The sequence below is a fragment of the Rhinoderma darwinii genome, chromosome 3 (genome assembly GCF_050947455.1).
Source record: "Rhinoderma darwinii isolate aRhiDar2 chromosome 3, aRhiDar2.hap1, whole genome shotgun sequence".
In the NCBI taxonomy this organism is placed as follows: Eukaryota; Metazoa; Chordata; class Amphibia; order Anura; family Rhinodermatidae; genus Rhinoderma; species Rhinoderma darwinii.
Window position 1 is genome coordinate 237,311,246 of NC_134689.1, and position 17,918 is coordinate 237,329,163.

Genomic DNA, 17,918 nt, shown 5'->3' on the forward strand with positions numbered 1-17,918 from the left:
TTTTAGAGTGACAGAAATTAGTTAATACCTGTGGGAGTGCAAAGTTGAATAAAAGGTCATTCTTTAAAAAATATTGTTCCCTATAAACCTAATAATTCTCAAAAATGTGTTAAAGAGGCTCTGTCACCACATTATAAGTGGCCTATTTCCTACATAAGGAGATCGGCGCTATAATGTAGGTGACAGCAGTGCTTTTTATTTAGAAAAACTATTTTGAACCACTTTATTAGCCATTTTTAGCTTTATGCTAATGAGTTTCTTAATATCCAACTGGGCGTGTTTTTACTTTCGACCAAGTGGGCGTTGTACAGAGGAGTGTATGACGCTGACCAATCAGTGACCAGTCAGCGTCATACACTCCTCCATTAATTTACACAGCAGCATCGCGTTCTTACTAGAACACGATGTGCAGTCACATACACACACATTAACGTTAATCAGGTGTCCTGATAATGAATATACATGACCTCCAGCCTGGACGTCATGTGTATTCAGAATCCTGACACTTCTGAATCTTTTCTGTGAGATTCCAGCAAGCCACGCGTAATCTCGCGAGATTACGATGTAAACGAGATTTAGTTTCCCTTGCTGGAAATCTCACAGAAAAGATTCAGAAGTGTCAGGATTCTGAATACACATGACGTCCAGGCTGGAGGTCATGTATATTCATTATCAGGACACTTGATTAACATTGTGTGTGTATGTGGCTGCACATCGTGTTCTAGTAAGAACGCGATGCTGCTGTGTAAATGAATGGAGGGGAGTGTATGACGCTGACTGGTCACTGATTGGTCAGCGTCATACACTCCTCTGTACAACGCCCACTTGGTCGAAAGTAAAAACGCCCACTTTGGCATTAAGAAACTCATTAGCATAAAGCTGAAAATCGCTAATAAAGTGGTTAAAAATAGATGCTTTTTATTTAGAAAAACAATCACTGTTATCTATATTATAGTGCCCATCTCCTTATGTAGGAGATAGGGCACTTATAATGTGGTGACAGAGCCTCTTTAAAAACATGGAAATTGAGCAGAAGTAGTAAAAATAAAGATGAAAAATTTGTTTGGATAGCCTAACAAAGGACATTTATTGGGGGCAAACACACAGTTTTTGGGTCCGTTTATTGAGCCAAACTCAGGAGTGGACACAGAAGAAAGGAAACGCCTGTCTTTTCTTTATACCTTTCCTTCCTTTTGGATCCGCTTCTAACTTTGGCTCAAAAACCTGCCCCAAAACTGCATGTGTGTTTCTGGCCTTAAAGAGAAGAGGTTGTCCAGGACTGGAAAAACATAGCTGCTTTCTTCCAGAGCCCGCACCACACCTGGGTCCATGGGTTGTCTGGTATTGTAGCTCAGCCCCATATCACAGCGTGTGGACAGCTGTGCTGTTTTTGGAAGATAGCAGCTATGTTTTTCTAATCCTGAAAAACTCCTTCAAAGACTATGCACAATGTTTTTCAATTTTTTTTATATATATATATATATATATATATATACACACAGTATATAAATTGCGTGATTTGTGCAACTTTAAAAATTATTTTTACTTTTTGAGATACAGCTGCTTTGTATTCTGTATATAGAGCAGCTGTATCTAGCGCTGAAGCCTGTATCTGTCAGGTACGTGGGACTGACGGGTTCAGTGTCAGTGGGTCCTGCCTGTCTCTGACACCCACGATCGAGCATCTAAGCTCATAGATGTGTCAGAGACACGCAGGACCTGCTTTCACTGAATCCATCAGTCCCGCGGACCTGGTCTTAGCGCTTGATGCAGCTGCTCTGTACACAGATTGCAAATCTGCTGTAGCTCCAAAGTAAAAATAATTTTTAATTAAAAGTACTTTGAAAATATATATATTTTTTTAAAGGTGTACATAGTCTTTAAGGAGTTGTACATGATATGAAAACAGCTGTTTTTCTTCCAAATACTCAGCCACACCTGTCCTTAGGGTGTGGGTGGTATTGCAGCTCATATAAACCTGTGGGCGGGTGTGGCACTGTTTTTGGAAGAAAGCAGCCATGTTTTTATATTATACATATATCATAAAAGTGCCTTGTCATATTGGGGTAAAACTTCCCAATCATCAAGTAGTTAATAACGGAACTGTGTGTCAATTTCATTTTGTGTCGGTGACCTTGTAAAGAGCATCTTGTCCTGTATCAGATTTGTAGAACGTTCGCAGCTTTGTAATCCCTGTGTGTGATACAATTATGGTTTCTAACAAATAAAGGCGTTCCGCTCTGGCTGCAGCCACGTTATAATATTGAGCTTAGGGAGCTTTCTGTACATAGAATTAATAGTGTAACATGGATGCAGATGCGCTGGAACCTGGCCGTTCATTCACAGCTGGTATCCAAAGTGCGGGAACACTAAAGGGACTAAAGGCTCCAGTTGCCAGCACACGTTTCTCAGTTGCCAGGGTAACCTGGGGACCAGGATTTGTCCAACCCTTTTACATATACTTCGGAGTTAACTGTATCACTGCTTCAGATTCCTGAACTCATGCAATCGATGACTGATCGTACACACTGGTGTCAATACCGGGCATTCAATCTTATACTAGTGGACCATTTATTGGTCCCTAGCCAAGCTACATTAAATAAGATTGGGAAGGCATAAGTTTTAGATGATTTCCGTTAGCCGTTTTCTTAGTGGCTTGAGGTTCATGGCTGGTCTGTAAAGATTGCGGTTTTGGACAACAACACCATAAGTTAAATAGAGCCATCATTGATCGATGTCTGGTCTGGGCGTCTATTGATGAGATGCAGATTTGTAGTTTGCCATCAACGTCTTTCCAAGACTGAACCCGACAACAACTGAAAAAAATCCAAAACGGCAGATAAACTTTTTCACGGATACCTGCCTTAGCTCGGCATCTGTCACACTCATTCAGCAGTCCAAAGTCTCTAGTGTATCACCAGCTTTAGGCTCTGTTCACATCTGCTTTATATTTTTTACATCAAGGGTTCTGGTATATTTGATGGAAAGAATATTGCAGTTTGCAGCAGTATAGTTTGGAAAAAAAAAAAAAAGTTACTGAAAAACCCCATATTAGTTTGAAAATGGATCTGGTATTTCTATATTGGCCCTATTATGAAGCCACGAAGCCAATATTAACAGAGACAGAACACTACACATTTTCCAAGCTTTGCATGTAAATATTAGCGTCCATAAGGCCTAATCAATATTTGTGGAACTGAAAACTTGTTCACACGAGCATGTTCCGCATCCTGTCTGTTTTAACAACGGACAGAACACACCCATTCAATGCAATGAAGCTATTCACACATCCGTGGTTTTTCACGGAGCGTGTGTCCGTTGCGCAAAACTCACTGCATGTCCTATTTTATCCTTGTCAGACTCGCCCATTAAAGTCAATGGTTGCGTGAAAATACCAGCACACGGATGACGTCCATGTGCTTTGCGTTTTTCACGCACAGTTGCTAAGGAAATTGGGGAAAAAAACCTTTCGGTTTGTTCGCGTCCATGAAATACACATACAACTCGGAAAATATATGTGCGCTAAAAACGGAGAAGTGGAACTCACATGGAGATACACATGTGCGTAAAATGCGGTGTATTTTGCATACGATAAACCTACACACATGTGAATGTAGCCTAAAGAGGTTGTCTCATGTCTTTTTTGCAGTGAAAGCTGGCCTGGCAGTCCGCTGATCCCTACAACTCCAACTTCAGAAAGTCATACATATCCCTGGCAGCATTACACCGCGGTAGGTTTGCCACCTTATGGCTGGGTTCACACGACCTATTTTCAGACGTAAATGAGGCGTATTATGCCTTGTTTTACGTCTGAAAATAGGGCTACAATACGTCGGCAAACATCTGCCCATTCATCTGAATGGGTTTGCCGACGTACTGTGCAGACGACCTGTTATTTATGCGTCGTAGTTTGACAGCTGTCAAACGACGACGCGTAAAAATACAGCCTCGTCAAAAGAAGTGCAGGACACTTCTTTGGACGTTCTTGGAGCTGTTTTCTCATAGACTCCAATGAAAACAGCTCCAAAAACGGACGTAAAAAACGCAGCGAAAAATGCGAGTTGGTCAAAAAATGTCTGAAAAGCAGGGTCTGTTTTCCCTTGAAAACAGCTCTGGATTTTCAGACGTTTTTGGTCACTACGTGTGCACATACCCTATCGCTGCAAAAAAACAACACTACAAAACCAGCATGAGTAAATACACTCTAAAACGTGGGTCTGAGGGCATGACTTCACAGTGTGATTTGCAGCTTAGGCCTGGCAGCCTAAGGCCCTATTCACATGGCAGGGATAGTCGGCAGTTTATATAACGTTACCGTTACACTGGTAAAAAAATGGAACGTGCCCCATTTTGGGCCGTTCTCATGGCCCCCATAGAAGTCTATGGGGCCGTGTAAAACACAGCCGTCACTGAGATGTGATCCGAGTGACGGCCGTGCTTTCTGCCGCTCGCTCTCCTCTTTCTCACAGTGCGAAGGGGCTGCATGTTTCATTCCAGGAGACAGCTGCAGCCTGTGATTGGCTGCAGCGGTCACATGGGATGAAACGTCATCTTAGGAGGCTGGCCTGGAGGAAGAAACACAGACTCCTGGGTAAGTATTAGATTTAGATTTTTTTTTTTCCCTAAGGCCTTATTCACACGAACGTGTGCGTATTGCGCACAAAAACGCTGTGTTTTGCACACGTAGCAGTTCCATGTGTTAGGAGTATTTGCTGCGTGCCTGCGTGATTTTCGCGCATATGGCATCGTTATGACACTCCGTTTTTATGTTTAGAAGCATAAAAGGAGGTGCTTTTATTTGTACTTTCATTCATGTAACAACTGTAGTGCGAATCACGCGCGGCACACGGAAGTGCTTCCGTGTGCCGTGCGCGATTTTCACGCACCTATTGACTTTAATGGGTGCGTGATAAGCGAAAAACGTCCAAGTATAGGACATGTCGTGAGTTTTACGCAGTTACATAGGTCCGTGCGACGCGCGTGATTTGCACGCGCGTATCACGGACATAAGATACGTTCATGTGAATAAGGCCTAAGTTGCTTTCTTTGCAGCGGAATAGCTGCGAACCCACCGCAAAAAAATGCAACAACTGCTATGTGCAGAGTCTGGATGAGATTTGTTTGATCTTTTTCTGCTACTGTATTTGCTGCGCTTTTTAACGCAACTAATTCTGTTTCGGAAAATCCGAAGGATTTACGCAACGTGTGAATTGACCCTAGCTTCCTGTGGGAGCAGAATCCCTCTGGCAGGGGATTCCACTCCTATATGGAGCCCCTGACCTCACTATCCATATATGGACAGTGACTTCAGGGGCAACTCCTACAGCGGAATTTCGGCCAGAGGGATTCCGCTCCTACAGGGAGCTAGAGTGGTGGTATCTACAGGGGGTGCCATCTATGGGGGGTGCTAACTACAAGGGGGCTGTGTGGCACTACCTACAAGGGGCTGCATGGCACAATCTACAGGTGGCTATGTGGCACTATCTACAGGTGGCTGTGTGGCAGTATCTACAGGGGGCTGTGTGGCAGTATCTACAGGGGGCTGTGTGGCAGTATCTACAGGGGGCTGTGTGGCAGTATCTACAGGGGGAAGTGTGTGCCACTATTTACAGAGGGCAGTGTTTGGCATACTGGCATCTACAGGGGGCAGTGTGTGGCATTATCCACAGGGAAGTGTGTGTGGCATTAAATTCATCCGTTTTTAAAACTGTCAGGGAAAAAAAGTATGCAAAACTGGTCAAAATCGACAGCTAAAAATGGAAACACGGCCCGGAACGAAAACGGAACGGATGCACAGTGTACTACACTCAACAATTATCAGTAATAATTGTCTGATCACTGGGGGCGCCACCTCTGTCACACAACCTATCGCGAGAACAGGGTTCCCAAATCTACAGTCAGGCTGGATTTACACGAGCGTGTGCCTTTTGCGCACGCAAAAAACATGGCGTTTTGCCTGCGCAAAAGGCACTTGACAACTCCGTGTGGCAGCATCATATGATGCGCGGCTGCGTGGTTTTCGCGCAGCCGCCATCTATATGACACTCCATTTGGATGTTTATAAACAGAAAAGCACGTGGTGCTTTTCTGTTTTCATTCATCCTTTTGACAGCTGTTGCGCGAATCACGCGCGTCCCACGGAAGTGCTTCCGTGTGACATGCGTGGTTTTCACGCACCCATTGACTTCAATGGGTGCGTAATGCGCGAAAAACGCTCAAAGAACGGACATGTTGTGACTTTTACGCAGCGGAGCAACGCTGCGTAAAAATCACGGACTGTCTGCACGGCCCCATAGACTAATATAGGTCCGTGCGACGCGCGTGAACATCACGCGCGTTACACGGACGTGTATCCCGTTCGTCTGAATAAGCCCTCAAGAAGTGAGGAGGGCATTGCATGGAGCGCCGGTTGAACATGCGGCTGCCACCGCTCCAGTCAATGTCTATGGGACTGACGGAAACAAGCTGAGCACTGTATTCAACCATTTCCATCATTCCCATAGACTTTGAATAGAGAAGTAGCGCGCATGTTCAACTGCCGCTCCATTCAATGTCCCCGCTATCAATTTTTTACACAAAAGAAAATAAAAAAATAGTTGCAGGCAGTCTTAGGGTATGTGCACACGAGAACTGGCTTTTACGTCTGAAAAGACAGACTGTTTTCAGGAGAAAACAGCTGCGTCGTTTCAGACGTAAAAGCTCCTCCTCGCATTTTGCGAGGCGTCTTTAACGGCCGATCATTTGAGCTGTTCTTCATTGAATCCAATGAAGAACGGCTCAAATTACGTTTCAAAGAAGTGTCCTGCACTTCTTTGACGAGGCAGTCATTTTACGCGTCGTTACAGCTGTCAAACGACGACGCGTGAATGACAGGTCGTCGGCACAGTACGTCGGCAAACCCATTCAAATGAATGGGCAGATGTTTGCCGACGTATTGGAGCCGTATTTTCAGACGTAAATCGAGGCATAATACGCCTCGTTTACGCCTGAAAATGGGTCGTGTGAATCCAGCATAAGGGTATGTTCAAACGTAGCATAAAACACTGGATTTTCCGCAACTAATTTCATTGCAGAAAATCCACACGTAATACTGTAACAGCAGAGTGGATGAGATTTGAACAAATCTCATCCACATGCTGCGTAAAAAAATCTGTCAAAAAGCGGTTCATAAATTGACATGCAGTGCGTTTTTTTAATCTGCATCCTGTCATTTATGCCACGGAATCGCTGCTTTTCTGTTGAAAGTATAGGCTTTTTTTTCTTACTGACGTTTTCTCTAGCGGATATTCTGCCAGAAAACTGCACCATAATTTGGTGCATTTTTTTTGGTCCGGAATTCCATTCGGGCTCCAGTGTATCTGCGGTGTGTGAACATGGCCTAAGGCCTTATACACACAGATAGGTTTTGTGAATTTTTTATGTCAAAACCATGATTAGATCCAAAAAGTATTAGGGTATGTTCACACGCACTGTTTTCAGACGTAATTCGGGCGTTTTATTCCTCAAATTACGCCTGAAAAAACTGCTCCATTACGCCTACAAGCATCTGCCCATTGCTTTCAATGGGTTTTACAGTGTTCCGTTCCCACGAGGTATTATTTTACGCGTCACTGTCAAAATACGGCACGTAAAAAGACAACCGCGAAAAAGAACTGCATGTCACTTCTTGGGACGTTTTTAGAGCTGTTTTTCATTGACTCCATTGAAAAACAGCTCCAATAACGTCCGTAAAATACGTCGCGAAAAATGTGAGTTAAAAAACTTCTGAAAATCAGGAGCTGTTTTCGCCTGAAAACAGCTTCGTATTTTCAGACGTATTTTGCTAAGCCGTGTGAACGTACCCTTAGTCCTTCCTTCATGAACACAGCCTTGTTCACTTACCTTCCTTTCCTTCTGAACAATTATGAGGGTATGTTCACACAGTCAAAAACGTCGGAAAATACGGAGCTGTTTTCAAGGGTAACCAGCTCCTGATTTTCAGGCGTTTTTTAAGCCACTCGCGATTTTTGCACCGTTTTTTACGGTCGTTTTTGGAGTCAATGAAAAACGGCTCCAAAAATGTTCCAAAAAGTGACCTGCACTTCTTTTTCGCGCCTGTTTTTTTACGCGGCCGTTTTTCAAAACGGCCGCGTAAAAAAAACGGCCCGTCGGAACAAAACGCTCTTTTTCCCATTGAAAATCAATGGGCAGATGTTTGGAGGCATTCTGCTTCCGATCTTTTGGCCGTTTTTCAGGCGTTTATGGCCCGAAAATAGGCCGTGTGAACACATGCGATCAGGGTATTTTATTTAGATTTTTTTTTCTACTAAATTATATATTTATCTTTAAAGCTTTTGTTTTTGCAAGGTCACAATAAAAATCGAAATAGGCTTGATATCATGGACCTTGAATTCAGGCATTATATCACAAAAGCTGCAATTTTAACAAGGCTGTACACTTTTCCTATAAATAATTTGCAGAAAGAACTTTGAACCCCACATCCGTTACTCCACACATTTGAACTACACATTGAAATCTTTAATTGTAGCTTTACCATGTCAAATATAAAAACTGTGTATAATTTGGGGCACAATCATAAAAAGTGTCATTTTTGTTGACACTTTTCCATTGTGGAAGCGACACTATTTTTACCAAGTGTAAGTCATATTTAATAATGGGGTGCAGACATAAGTTAAATTGGTGCAAGCATTATATATTTTATATATTTTTTTGTTCACCAACCAAGAAACATTAATTCAGGTACAGAACAAAAAATGCCATAAAGGACAGCATTAAAATACAAATATTTTCAATAAATGTTCCCCAAGTAGGACAGGTATGCATGAGGGGCGTTAATACACCTAGTACCATCCTTCTGCAATGTTTATCTGGCCTGACCTGTTGTAATTGGGTAACCAATGTTGTATACCTTATAGAAAATGTGCTCACTTAGATAAATTGGGCCAGACTCCCTAACTGAAAACTGTTGGCAACTATATTTACATTCAAAAATGGGAGCCAAACCTCATAAATATGGCACCAATCTTGTCTCTCTCTATATCTGTACCAGTTTTTCAATTGGGCGTTTTTGTATTTAGCATGTCCCAAAATATTTTAGCCTGATATGTTTCAAATGCAGATAGTATATTAAAGAAATATAGCCAAAGACCAGAAATGGCGGTCATTTATCAATTCTACAACTGCGTAACTAGTCTGATTTTTTTTATTGCTTAAAAAAAAAAATGTAAAAAAATAAAAGACTCTTTTAAAGATGGTAAATTTTAATGATTAAATATATAAAATACATAGAGTGAAATCTAAATACATCTTTTCTTGATTCTCTACCATGAAAAACACTCCCATATATAGATGTCCGTTCTGACAACAGCCACATCTGCCCAATATATGTGCATCATATGTGAGATGTCTGCATGACTTATTTTCCCAGCGAGCATTAACAGGGTGTTTTTAAATGTTCTTCTCTTCCAATACTGCATTTCTCAATTTAATTTACAAGTCAATGGTGTCACTGCAAACGCTCAAAGCATCAATTGGTCCAAAAACATCTATCAAGTCTTCTCTCAGGCTACATCCTGGCTGAGCTGTAGTAGCCAATGACTCCCGTGATGGTGGAGTCAATGTATGGTATACCGATTTTGATTTGCAACCTGGCTCCTGCTTTCCTTCAGGGTTGCAAGTTGAGAGGGCAACATGTTCAGGACTGGAACAAAGCACTAAGGATGATCCATCCAATGACATTTTACACAAAGAGCTAGTAGTGCTCTGCTCTCCTCTCCATACCCCTGGAGAGGAGGAAGTTGGAGTGTCATGCCTAGTGCTTGGTATGCCCTGTATTATGGGTAGTCCTCCTTCTATCTCCATGCAAGATGAAGTTCGATATAGTCCCCTATCGGAGGCTTTTTCTTTAAAGACACAGTCTTCCATTTGTGTGGAACTTTTTATAGTGAGAGACAAGCTACTGGACAAAGCAGTGCCATGAAAAAGACTCTTGGGTATCAAAGATTCACTGAAAAGTGCCTCATCAATGCTACGCCCCAGGTTGATTGGAGATGGGGGGTGAAAATCAACAGTTGAGTCGCTGTCTATTTGCACACTAATATATGATGGAGTGTTAGAACCATGGGGAAGGCTTAAACCTTGAACCTCAATGCTTTTGTTGCTCTGGTAAATTAAGCTCAGGTCCTCTCCATGACTCAGGCGTTTTTCCACTAGGGTGTAGAGTGGGAAGAATTCTGAATCACTCCTAGCAATGGTGTCACAGACAAGTAGCTTCTCATGTTGGGAAGAAGCCCATTGATGATTGGTTTGTAAAATCGGTGCCTTCATTGTAACATGGCCAGAGGAAAGGTGAAATATTTGTGTCCAGCAATTGGTTCTTCCAATCTCATTGGCACAAAAAATAGGGTAGGCTCCTATGAGTGCAAGAGGTAAACAGATACCAACTTCACAGAGAGTTGAGCTTAACTGGAAAGCCCACCAAGGCCAAGGACCAAAAACAATGGAGCCACCATACCCCATAGCATACAGTACAGCATACAATTGTAAGCCAGCATTCAAAATACCAAAACAGGCAGACAAAAGAACAACATGAGTTGCTCTGCACCAGTCTTTCAGGTTTGCAAAAGGACATCCACTTATATATTCTGTAGGGGGAGCAGAACTTTTGAGGTCATAGATTTGGGTGCTTTGGGTTCTTGCAATGCAACAAAAGATGAAGAAGGAGAAAGACAGAACGACGGTTAAGACAACATAAAATCCTCTGGACACCAGTAAAAGAAAAGGGAATTGCTGTAAAAGATCAACAACTATAACTGCTCCTCCTGCAGTGATAAAGTGTAGAAATGCTGCAGAAGTGAAGAGGCAAAGTCGTGGAAAGCTTGGTGATGAGTGCTGAAGACGGCATCTTGAACATAGCAAGAGGAATGCAATGCTGAAGCTTGATGTCATACAGGGGAAAGCTAGGTCATGCAGAAGTAAAGCCGTGAAAGCTGGGAGACGATCCTGGTGGCCATAGGCATCATAAAAGAGGGTGAAGGCTCGGCTGCTCCCTAATGCTATCAACAGTAGGTGTAAAAGTGAGAAATAAAAACCACCGGAGGGGCATCTGAACACAAGGCAGAAAATGGAAAGCAAAGCAAGAAGAGCCACTGATCCATATAGCCCGACAGAGCCATATACCAAGGCCTCCCAAGCAACACCCCAGTCAGCCACAGATGTATTCCAATCAGCATGCAAGGTTATAAAGATGGGTGGAGAAGAAAGAAGTGGGGAAAGTCCATGGACAGTGGGGTCTACTCCCTGGGGAGTTGGTCTCTGTGTCATGCTGAAATCACATTTTTCAGAACTAGAGTAATTGCAATCCCAAGAAACAGGATCCGTTGGGGATGTTGAGCCATGTGAAATAAAAACAGCATCTGCAAGAAAGGAGAATAAATTAAATAGGTAAAATATATATTACAAAATAAAATAGATCCTTTAAATGTTTTCTTAATGTTTTTACCCTTCCCTTTTCCCATCCCTTGGTTGAACTCGATGGACATGTGTCTTTTTTCAACCGTACTAACTATGTAACCATAGCCCCTCACTTGGAGTATACAAATTTTGAGAATACAATTGTCCAGGAGTGAGCTAGGAGACCGGTGATGCCTGGAACAAAGAGATCCATGTGACAGACCCATTTGGTTCTAACTGTCCTCCGATTTGGATATTTATGTTGCTTGGAATGGTTGAACCTAGAAACCCAAGCATTTCTAGTAAGCCATGGCAACTCATGACAAATTCATGCCCTTTATTCCATTGAGATCAGTGGCTTTCCATACACAGCTATTTCTAGCTATGCCCAATTTGGGGGCCATTTAGAGCCAAACGTATTTAGCCATTTGCACTCATCTCCCCACTACAAGAAAAGCAGGTCTTTAAAGATTATATAGATAATAGTCAATTGCCATGCTGTGCAAATCTATGGAAACTCGTCACACTGTCGGAATTTGGTTCCAAACCCATAAAATGCTACTCAGATCTTATTTCCATAAAATATTGCCGAATATGAAGATGATGTCCTATAAATACATTGTATTTTACATTTGTGTTCCAGATACATCATATTCTTCACAATCTGTTTTCCCTCATCACTGCTACAGCTCTCAATAAGTTAAAGAGTGGGTAGTTTGGCTCTCAAGATAAATCCACATTTTTTCCTGAGCAAACAATACAACTAATGAAGACTTAAGGGAAAACCTCCTGGTTCACTGCAGTTTGTACCAAACATGAAGACAATCCCAGAGCGTCTTACTGACAATCCTCCTCCCTGGCACATTTTATACTAAAACTGCTGTGTTTATGTTCTAGAATACTGCTGAATTGTCTGGATTTCCCACGTGAAGACCACGTTTTCTGTTAAATCCTCCTTTTTGTCTTGCAATTCCAATATCAGATGGTAGGCAAAACAAAATGCTCTTTTTCCAGAAGATTAAAAAAATGTAACACATATCTGTAGACACAATGAACAAAATAAATAATGTGTTACCCCCCCCCCCACCCCCAACATTTTAGTCCTATGTGGCAGAAGTGAAGTGCCACCCCCTTGGTCACTTTCTATGTTGTTGTTCAGAAACGGCAGTGCCGTTCACTATAAGACCACACTAGACATTTAGATGTAATTTCTCCAATCCTTCTTGGATCCTAAGCTAGGAAAACTATCAATAGTGCACTGTGTGAATGAGGCTGAAAACTGCATAGTCTGGAATCAATTATGGTGCAGATAATGGATCAAGCAATTCAGAATAGAGACTCTCTTTACTCACTTTTATTTAATATGTATTGTAAATTCTTATTTATACACAGTAACACATGGCAAAGGCACAAAGCCAGTTCCCTGATACTACCATATGGACAGCTTGTCATACCGGTCTACACATTATTTTTATATTCTGCCAGTATTCTACTCTCACATTTATTCCAACTGAAGAATAAAAAGAAAGAAAGAAATATAACAGATTGCAATGCTGTGATCAGTCTCCAGGAAAACTCACATGTACAATATATCAACATAAAAGAAAAACATGGTAATTTGATTCTCTTTCTAGCGGGACCGAGAAAATCTTGTTATCAAACAAGGCAAACTCCAATTTCCTGTCTGAGAGTAACCTTGTCCATGTGGATGGTAACTCTAACAAAATAACAGTGACAGTAACTGGAAAAAATCCTGATAATCAGATAATACTCCCGGTATTTGTGATATAAACTAGTCCGATTCCTGTTTGATATACTGCTTGGACTGATAACAAAAGTAATGTGGGGATAGATGAAACGGAAGTGCCCTGCAGGATTATACTGCATATATGAATCACATAAACACAAAAGTTTGAACAGCACATACCAACAAAATGAAACGATAACGTGTATGCAGGTGCAAAAACGCCTGTGACTGCAAATTTACACAGCACACAAGAAAATGGCAACAGCACACTGTGGACACTAATGTCACCTAAGCCAGGGGCGTAGCTAGGGGGGGCAGGCGGGGCATGTGCCCCGGGCGCAACCCGGTGCTAGGGAAAGGGGGGGCACCGAAGAGCAGCTGATGGCTGCTGATAGGCGCCCCGTATGTCGGACACCTGCAGCAGCTTAGGAAGAGCCAGGAAATTACGGCGTTCTGACTGGGGTCTGTGACGGCCAGGGAGTGGACCAGTCCAGTCACCTTACCTGTCACCTAACCTCACGTCAGTGACATGAGGTCAGATGACTCAGGTCAGGGGACAGGTCTACTCCCGTGCTGCAGCCTTCCAGCTCTGCTGTTACACAGCCGAGAAGCAGAGAGGAAGCTCCGCCCACAGCCCGTCCTGACCTGTGATGCTGTCAGCAAGGAGACATGGTGAGTGTCTGTGTGTGTGTGTAGTGTTAATGCAGTGTGTGTCTCTGTGTTTGTATGTGTATATGTTACAGTGTGTGTGTGTGTGTGTCTGTCTGTCTGTCTCTGCATGTGTTGGTCTCTTACATCCACTACATTATCTGTACTCAGAGAGGTATCACTGTGTGTTATCTGTGGTGTTACATAGGACTGCAGGCAACATCTACTACATTATCTGTACTCAGAGAGATATCACTGTGTGTTATCTGTGGTGTTACATAGGACTGCAGGTGACATCTACATTATCTGTACTCAGAGAGTTATCACTGTGTGTTATCTGTGGTGTTACTTAGGACTGCAGGTAACACTACTACATTATCTGTACTGTGTATATATGTGCCTGTGTGCGTATATATGGGTCTGTTTGTGAATGTGTCTTTGTGCTTGTATATATGTGCCTTTTATGTATTTGTATATGTCCCTGTCTGTGTATTTATCTGCCGGTGTGTGTGCGTATATGTGTCTGTACGTCTATATATTTACCTGTATGTATATATTCCAGATGTGTGTATGTATATTTGCCTGTATGTCTAAATATCTGTCTTTATGTATGTACAGCATATATGTTCCAGCGTGTCCATATATGTGGTTAATTGTGTAGGGGGCGGCAATAGAGAGTCCTGCACAGGGCGCCATCCAAGCTAAGGCCGGCCCTGGCTGTCACCGACCCTAGTCAGAAGGAACTCCGCCTCTGCCTGCGCCGCATGACCTCCTCGGCTTCTCCGGTAAGTCACACCAGGCAGAGGGGAGAGTGGTAGCGGTAGGCTACCGCTCACCGGTCTGTTCACAGTGTGGCGCTAAGTACAAGGGGGGGGAGTGTGGCACTATTTACAAGGGGGGGAATGTGGCACTATTTACAAGGGGGGGAGTGTGGCGCTATTTACAAAGGGGCAGCGGGCTGTATGTGGCACTATCTACAAGGGGGGGGGGGGAGTGTGCCGCTATCTACTAAGGGGGAAGCGGGCTGTGTGTGGCACTATCTACATGGGGGGCTGTGTGGCGCTATCTACAGGGGGCTGTTTGTGGCCTCTTTAATTTATTTTCTTTTAATTTATTTTTATGTTAATTACATTATAGAACTAAATCACTTGTAAAATGTAGAAATGCTTTTATACTCGAGTTACATTAAAAAAATTGTGAAAAAAAATTACACCTCATTGATTGGTAGGGAAAGAAAACATGGGGAGGGGAAAGGAGATGTCGGGAAATAAGTTTGGGGGGGGGGGGGCGCTAATCTGAATCTTTGCCCCGGGTGCAGGAGAACCTAGCTACGCCTCTGCCTAAGCCACTAAATATAAATAAATATGCATTACTGCTGAATCTACGTACAATGGGGAGGTTCTTAGTGCACATTTTTAACAAGTTGTGTGAGCCCAACTGCCACGACTTAAAGAGACTCTGTCACCACACTATAAGTGCCCTATCTCCTACATAAGGAGATGGGCGCTGTAATGTAGGTGACAGTAATGCTTTTTATTTAAAAAAAAACGATCTTTTTTCACAAAGTTAGGAGCGATTTAAGTTTATGCTAATGAGCTTTCTTAATGCCCAAGTGGGCGTACTTTTACTTTCGACCAAGTGGGCGTTGTACAGAGGAGTGCATGACGCTGACCAATCGGCATCATGCACTCCTCTCCATTCATTTACACTGCACTAGCGATATAGTTATATCACTATGTGCAGCTACATACACAAACCCTAACATTACTACAGTGTCCTGATAATGAATACACATGACCATTCAGCCTGGACGTCATGTGTACTCAGAATCCTGACACTTCTGACTCTTTTTTTGTGAGATTCCGGCAAGTGAAACCAAATCTCGTTTAGCTTCGAGATCTCGCGAGATTTCGTATCCGTTGCTGGAATCTCACAAAAAAAGAGTCAGAAGTGTCAGGATTCTGAGTACACATGACGTCCAGGCTGGATGGTCATGTGTATTCATTATCAGGACACTGTAGTAATGTTAGGGTTTGTGTATGTAGCTGCACATAGTGATATAACTATATCGCTAGTGCAGTGTAAATGAATGGAGAGGAGTGCATGATGCTGATTGGTCAGCGTCATGCACTCCTCTGTACAACGCCCACTTGGTCGAAAGTAAAAGTACGCCCACTTGGGCATTAAGAAAGCACATTAGCATAAACTTAAATCGCTCCTAACTTTGTGAAAAAAGATCGTTTTTTTAAATGAAAAGCATTACTGTCACCTACATTACAGCGCCCATCTCCTTATATAGGAGATAGGGCACTTATAATGTGGTGACAGAGCCTTTTTAAGATCAGTAATGCATATTTATTTATATTTAGTGGCTTAGGTGACATTAGTGTCCGCAGAGTGCTGTCACCATTTTCTTGTGTGCTATACTGCATATATGTCACACATACATTAAGTGGGGAATTTATTAACATTCTAGAGCAGTTTTCTGGCCTACAAAAGTCGCAAATGCATCAAAAGTCGCGATTTGTGCATAAAATTCTGACTTTTGATGCAATTACGCCGCCCACTACACTTTTCCGAAAGGGGCATGGCCTGTCGCAGCGCAACAAATTTACTATAGTATAAATTATAGCGGAAATCTATAGAATTTATTGGGTATTGTCAAGAGGAAGATGAGAGACACCAGACCCAACAATGCAGACGAGCTGAAGGCCACCATCAAAGCAACCTGGGCTTCCATAACACCTCAGCAGTGCCACAGGCTGATCGCCTCCATGCCACGCCGCATTGATGCAGTAATTCATGCAAAAGGAGCCCCGACCAAGTATTGAGGGCATATACTGTACATACTTTTCAGTAGGCCAACATTTCGGATTTCGCCTACAAATTTTGAATTGGTGCACCTTGTATATTGTAGTTTATCTATGTAGCAACGGATTATCACAGTGAGGCTCATTATGTTCAAATTGATGTGGATATCATTACTATTTTATGTACATGATGAATATTTATTTTTTGTTAGATTATATACGTTTTATGTATTTATTTATTTTTAAGTCATTTTTACTAGAGGCAATTTAATCCGATAGATTGGACACGTCATACATGCCCCAGAGGAAGCCGGAAGAGCGAAACCCATGGTTGGGCAAGATAGTTTGGCGTGCCGCACATGCTTTTAACATTTTATATGAGCTTGTAATCTTGTCTTGTTTGTAAGTATGGAATAAAACTTGCGTGACGAACACAGTGTTGAAGGGTATTGCACTGTTTTTCTCCCTCTTTTCCTACTGGAGACATAGGTTCCTTCCTGACTGGAAGACGTCGTGTTATCGTCTGCTCACTTGTGGAACTACTAGCACCATCTATACCTACACTGGATCGTGGATTGTCTATCGCTACCCACGGATACTACCTGTTTACTTGAACTATAGGTTGGACTACGTTTTACAGTGCCGTTGAGCGGTAAAAGGTTTATTTTTTTTTGCATATTCTTTGTGGTGGTTTGGATTTCACCTGATGTTTTACCTGCTCCGGACTGATAAGGTTATAATTGTATTTATATCTGTTGTGAGGATTAGAGCCAGGGTTTGTCTTGTGTCTATGTATCTTGGGGTCTAGTTTGGGGTCTGGTATAGCGGTACTATTTCGGTGTGCGATATAGCACCACTATGTGTTACCATTAATGCAAATTATAACTGTAGTCCTGCCTCTGTTGTAACTGCATAACAACTTCCTAACTATATTTTACGGGGGGGGGGGGGGGGGGGTGCACAAATTTAAAGTAAAGTTCTAGGTGTTCGTGTATGGGGGGGGGGGGGAGTGTCACACAGAGTCTTTTCCCCTAGGTGAAGGAAAACCTAGCTACAGCTCTGGTTCATAGAATACAAGAGAAAAAAGGAGTCAGATACTATTAGAAATGCAATTTGCCAAAGGCATAGAAAAATACAAATTTTATTTAGACAATACAAAATACATGGTTAAAAGTAGACTACAAATCAGGAAAACTGTATATCTCCAAATGTATAGGAGAGGAACTAGGATCACAGTAATTATGAGTAAATTACAAAAAGGA

The 17,918-nt window shown here is 42.4% G+C and overlaps 1 protein-coding gene across 1 annotated transcript in view; it reads right to left on the bottom strand.

Annotated features, from left to right (window-relative positions):
• Window positions 1-9,242: 9,242 nt before the first annotated feature.
• PRRT4 (proline rich transmembrane protein 4) overlaps window positions 9,243-17,918 on the bottom strand; it is a 51,141-nt gene continuing 42,465 nt past the window's right edge. Inside the window, exon 3 of the mRNA XM_075857559.1 lies at window positions 9,243-11,414. Coding sequence (XP_075713674.1) covers window positions 9,490-11,414 — 1,925 coding nt within the window. The 3' untranslated portion in view covers window positions 9,243-9,489. The remainder of the gene's footprint in view (window positions 11,415-17,918) is intronic.